This window comes from Homarus americanus, unplaced genomic scaffold (assembly GCF_018991925.1).
Source record: "Homarus americanus isolate GMGI-L3 unplaced genomic scaffold, GMGI_Hamer_2.0 scaffold17760, whole genome shotgun sequence".
In the NCBI taxonomy this organism is placed as follows: domain Eukaryota; kingdom Metazoa; phylum Arthropoda; class Malacostraca; order Decapoda; family Nephropidae; genus Homarus; species Homarus americanus.
This window is the reverse complement of record NW_024757289.1, coordinates 1-4,860: the sequence shown is the minus strand read 5'-3', so window position 1 is coordinate 4,860 and position 4,860 is coordinate 1. Positions and strand designations below refer to the sequence as shown.

The 4,860-nt window shown below is 37.7% G+C and overlaps 2 protein-coding genes across 2 annotated transcripts; both read left to right on the top strand.

Annotated features, from left to right (window-relative positions):
* The first annotated feature begins 1,353 nt into the window (after positions 1-1,353).
* Positions 1,354-3,843, top strand: LOC121857422 (inactive hydroxysteroid dehydrogenase-like protein 1). Its single transcript, XM_042353476.1, has 4 exons — positions 1,354-1,693; positions 2,649-2,771; positions 3,497-3,607; positions 3,776-3,843. The coding sequence occupies exons 1-4, from the start codon at positions 1,369-1,371 to the stop codon at positions 3,841-3,843; spliced, it is 627 nt and encodes a 208-aa protein (XP_042209410.1). The 5' UTR covers positions 1,354-1,368.
* Positions 3,813-4,464, top strand: LOC121857423 (inactive hydroxysteroid dehydrogenase-like protein 1). Its single transcript, XM_042353477.1, has 3 exons — positions 3,813-3,899; positions 4,078-4,207; positions 4,334-4,464. The coding sequence occupies exons 1-3, from the start codon at positions 3,849-3,851 to the stop codon at positions 4,447-4,449; spliced, it is 297 nt and encodes a 98-aa protein (XP_042209411.1). The 5' UTR covers positions 3,813-3,848; the 3' UTR covers positions 4,450-4,464.
* The last annotated feature ends 396 nt before the right edge of the window (positions 4,465-4,860 follow it).

Here is a 4,860-nt window from a genome sequence, read left to right as displayed (position 1 = left end):
TACATTTGCTTAAATAATGAAGAAAATTTGATGTGAGAATCTTGTGGCAGCTTGGTTGTAGTTAGTTGCCAATTCATTAATATAATTTCCTCTTCACCACTGATCGGCTCGTTAGCCGCTTGGGCGATCGGTCAAGTCTGTTACGCACTGTTGGCAAGTACTGGGTATGTACTGGCGCCTGAATGTATCTGAACTTGCTCCACTGCAGCCCAAGTCTGGTCTTGAAAGAGCTCACACTTGGTGTCGTCGGAACACAGATTGTTCCAAGAGTTTACAATTCTCACTCCGAAAAAACTTACCCCTCACAGTTTTCTGGGCTTGCGGTTTCTTCAACCTTGAGCTGTGACCCCTTGTGGGGCGGGTATTCGCCAGCTCCGGGTATGGACATTCGACTGAGTAGTGCCCTCTGAGATGTATATACACTTCAATTATGTCACCCCTTGCCATAATTGAAGTGTATGAACACCTCAGAGGGCACTACTCAGTCGTCTGTCCGTACATGGAGCTCGTGGAAACTTGCTCCACAAACAAAACAAATATGAAAAAAACCCAGAATAGTGGTTAATACGCTCCTAGCCAAGCAGGCTATTTCTCTCCAAAGAGCTGAGTGCTATTCTTGGAATCCACCAAAACGTTTATTAGAAGATTTAAACAAGGACGATATCACCGATGGTGCATTGAGAATCTCCAGAGGTTGAAACAAGAAAACAAAGTAACACTACAAGCAGCAGATTCATTCATTGGAGATGAAAATACTATGATGCAAACTTTCTTGCAAAGATTCTTCCTTTTTTTCATCTTGAAAGAAGTGTTTCATGTATTCACTCAGACTTTTTGATGGTTATTGATTTACTCAGAACTAAAACTTTAGTTAAGTCTCCCAACGAAAAGGTTTCATTTTCTTTCATTAAATCTTTTGTTTGATGCTGTATCTTACTTAATATTCTGAATCTGTAATAAAATATTATATCTTTAATGATGCATGGATGATTTTATCATACCTTGAAACAAATGTATCAATCTGGAAAGATTTAGGTGCCACTCTTGAAAAAAGAAAATCATGTGTGGCAACTCTGCCTAAGTGTCCTTCAGATCTTAGCAAGTAAACTGTTAAGTGGTGAAATAACAAATTACTGCCTCTCTTCTGATTACTGTTAACATAATACTCTTAAAGAAGGTAAAACATTGTTTTACAACATACATTACATGAACGAAAGTTACTGTACAAATCACATAACTTTATACAGAGCAATATCTGATCTGCAGTTGCTTCTTTTTGAAAGTTTGCCGACAACAACAAAATTGTTCTTTCAGCAAGCATACTGATGATCATGGCCATGTATAAAATAGACTTAAAAAATTTGAAGGATGCTCATGGGCACCGATGTGGCAACCGTCGGCTGCCAAGTACTGTGTAATCACTCACACTCCACCTGGCAACAGTCTCTAGTGCACACGTCTGTCCGACGGACCTCTACCATGTTTAGCGAAGAGCTGCTGCAGGGGCTTGAATACGGTGGGAAGCTGTTGCAAGGATTTGGATATGTAAAGGATGTTTTCGCCGTCATTGGGATCCTGTACGTGGTAAAAGTGACCACATACCTCCTTCATGACGTGGTAACAGGAGTGAGAACTCTCTTTTGGTCCAGATTGTGGGACAAACGACTTGTTGCCAAGTATGGCAAGTGGGCAGGTTAGCACATTGTTTAGTGTCAAAGTCACAATATGTAGCTTATAATGTTATGTACGTTCTGTTCCAGTTGTAGGATTGTCACACTGTAGAAGTCTGACGTAGAACAATGTAGTGTTATGATTGCTTGGCACATTGACAGTAATGATCAAGGTACACAGCCATAGGCACTTAACATGTTACCCAATTATTTAATCTAAAGGAACCAACACGGAAACATACTCATCATTGTTACATATTGTTAAAAAAATAAGTCCATTTTTATACACATAGGAACCAAGACTGACCTTGGATGCATGCTGTCCCCATGACTACTATAACCTTGAGTATCGAGTCACTCTACCCAGGGGAAGCCACCTGACTCAGCGTTAATATGAAACCAACTTCATGTACGACATTTTAGATTCAGAGAACAGCTTAATTCGGTATCATATAAACGTTCACATCAGGAGGTGTTTGTCTATTTGTGAACATAACTCTTTTAGCTTATACCCCCATTCTTTACCTCCTCTACCCCTGTTAACACTCGGCTGAATGTTAAACAGGGTGTCTCATTGGTTGCGCATCACAGGATAATTAATGTTCTCTTTTTGTTCTTGTTTATTTATGTGATAGAATCAATGCAGATCAACGAAGATGGCAGAAAAATTAGCACTATAAGAAAGATTTGGTTTAGTGTTCATGAACGGAAAGGCAGATGTTACACACAAAATAATTTAACATCACCCAGGCATATGGATGTGGCCGATAAAATTCTTTGGTAACGGATCGATGTGTAGCATCTTGCACTCCGTACATGGATAATATACCGACTCTGTCTTGTAATGCCAATTTCTATACCATCTTTATTAATTTGTTATGATTTCCTCACATAAAAACAGAGGAACATTAATTTTCCTGTGGTGTACAACCTTTAAGACACACTGTACAGCATAACAAAACTTGCTTATCTTTGTAGTTGTGACGGGCAGCACAGATGGAATTGGAAAAGAATACGCCAAGAAGCTGGCTCAGGGAGGCATGAACATCATCCTCATCTCACGCACCATGGAGAAGCTCAAGAAAGTTGAAACCGAGATTGGTAAGCTCATACATTTGTTGCACAGCGTACAGGGATATGTTGTGTTGTTTGTTTTTCTGTCTTCTGGAAACAAATTATGCCAAATATGTCTCGAATTACATAGGCGCGTTTCACAGATGTAAACATCATCATAGTTCGGGAAGTGTGGGCAAAAAATCACGAACAAGACAAATTATGGAAGGCATGCATTCCTATTTATTTCTGTTTACATACTCTTATTGTTTATTAATTTTCAGTGGGCGACTGCTTCCCTGCTGACCAAAGTGTTTGGACTGTAAATTACCATAGTCTAAGCTAAGCTATCCAGCCAAACAAAGATAGTTAGAAAAAAAAATATGATTGACAATGTTACCGGAACCATACTCTGAACTGACAACAGTGGCAGATTATGAAATTCATCTCTCACTTCCTGTGAAGGTTTTAGTTGAATTTGGTATTTGATTCACTTTGTGATTTGGGATTCATAATACATTTTTTTCAGACATTAACTTAAGTTAAGTAAAATTTTTGAGCATTTCATTTCTACTGTTTTAATTACAAGTCAAGAATACACAACTTATCGACATGATTCGATAGAATATTTTTTTGTTTTAATGCAGCTTTTTTTATTATGTAGATTGTATTACAACAGAACACAATATTTCATCTCACATCAAAATTGAACCACATTAACAAGCATCAAGTCTCACTAACACTAACCTAAAGAGTAAGCAATAATGTTTTAGCTGATGAATATGGAGTAGAGACTGAGGTCGTTCAGGCAGACTTCAGCCAAGGGCGTGTAATCTATGAGGACATCGGAAAACACCTGCAAGACAAGGAGATTGGAGTTTTAGGTGAGATCCTAATAACTAGATTGTTGTATCTGAGTTTGATCTAAGCCACGTACCTTGTTCTGTATGATGCAAACTATACATTCCACAGTACAGTAATGTAAAATATTGTCAACCATACATATGAATAATTTCTAAGACCTACAATATTAATTTTATAATTTTTTTCAGTAAATAATGTTGGTGGGGTCGCAAACTTGCCATGCTTGCTCGGCGCCAAGGAGCCATCATCAATATAGCTTCCATGGCGTGTCATGCCCCAGTTCCTTACCTCGGGATTTATTCAGCTACAAAAGTATTTCAGTGATTGAGTTATATTTCGTTAATAATGTTGAAATAGCATAGTTTATCGTTGATGATCATTATTATGTTTCTATTGACACTTCATGATCCCATTGAAAGGTTAGAGATTTTGATATCATCTTTGGTAGGACACGATATCCTCATAGATGGTTGTTATTTTTCGTTGGTAGGCCTTTGTGGACTACTTTTCGACATCGCTGTACGGGGAGTATAGTGACTCAGGCCTCACCATCCAGACCATCAATCCTGGTTACGTCTCGACCAACTTGACCAGTTTTTCAGATTATGTCCATACCCCTGGTGAGATACTCGCTTTATTACTCCCAAATTCCTATCATATGAAGAGATGCATTAGTAGAAGAGAAAAGACAAGAACAAATAACCTTTCCTTTAATTGTTCTCCAAACGATATTTTTCTTCCCATAGGCATCAGTGTCCCAACAGCTTCAACATACGTCAACAGCGCGTTCTCCACTTTAGGTTACTCCCATCGCTCTAGTGGCTACTGGAGTCATGCTTGCATAGTGAGTACGGTACCATAGGTTTGATTTTTTTCTGTGATTTAATATAATTTATTTTTAAGGTTGAATTGCATAATCAATAATATAACTTAGATAAGAAAAAGGTTTAAATAGCAACGCATATAGCAACGTTACAGGTACTTCTAATAACAATGAAGTTGATGTTTCTAAATATCATTAAAATATAATTTAGGAAATTGTATGATAATTATTTATGTTCTGTGGAAAGATTGGTTCAGTTTAAACTATTGTGAAATGCCCGTACAATGTCAGAAAGATTGTCTTTCTTAATGTATGAAAGTTGTTGTTTAATATGTAATCTTCAAGTCAGTGAACGTAAAGATGTTTACTGGAAAATGCGAGCTTGACGTACTCCACAGGAAATCAAACTTATTGGTTTCATTCTAGTGCACGTATGAATGGAGTACTGTC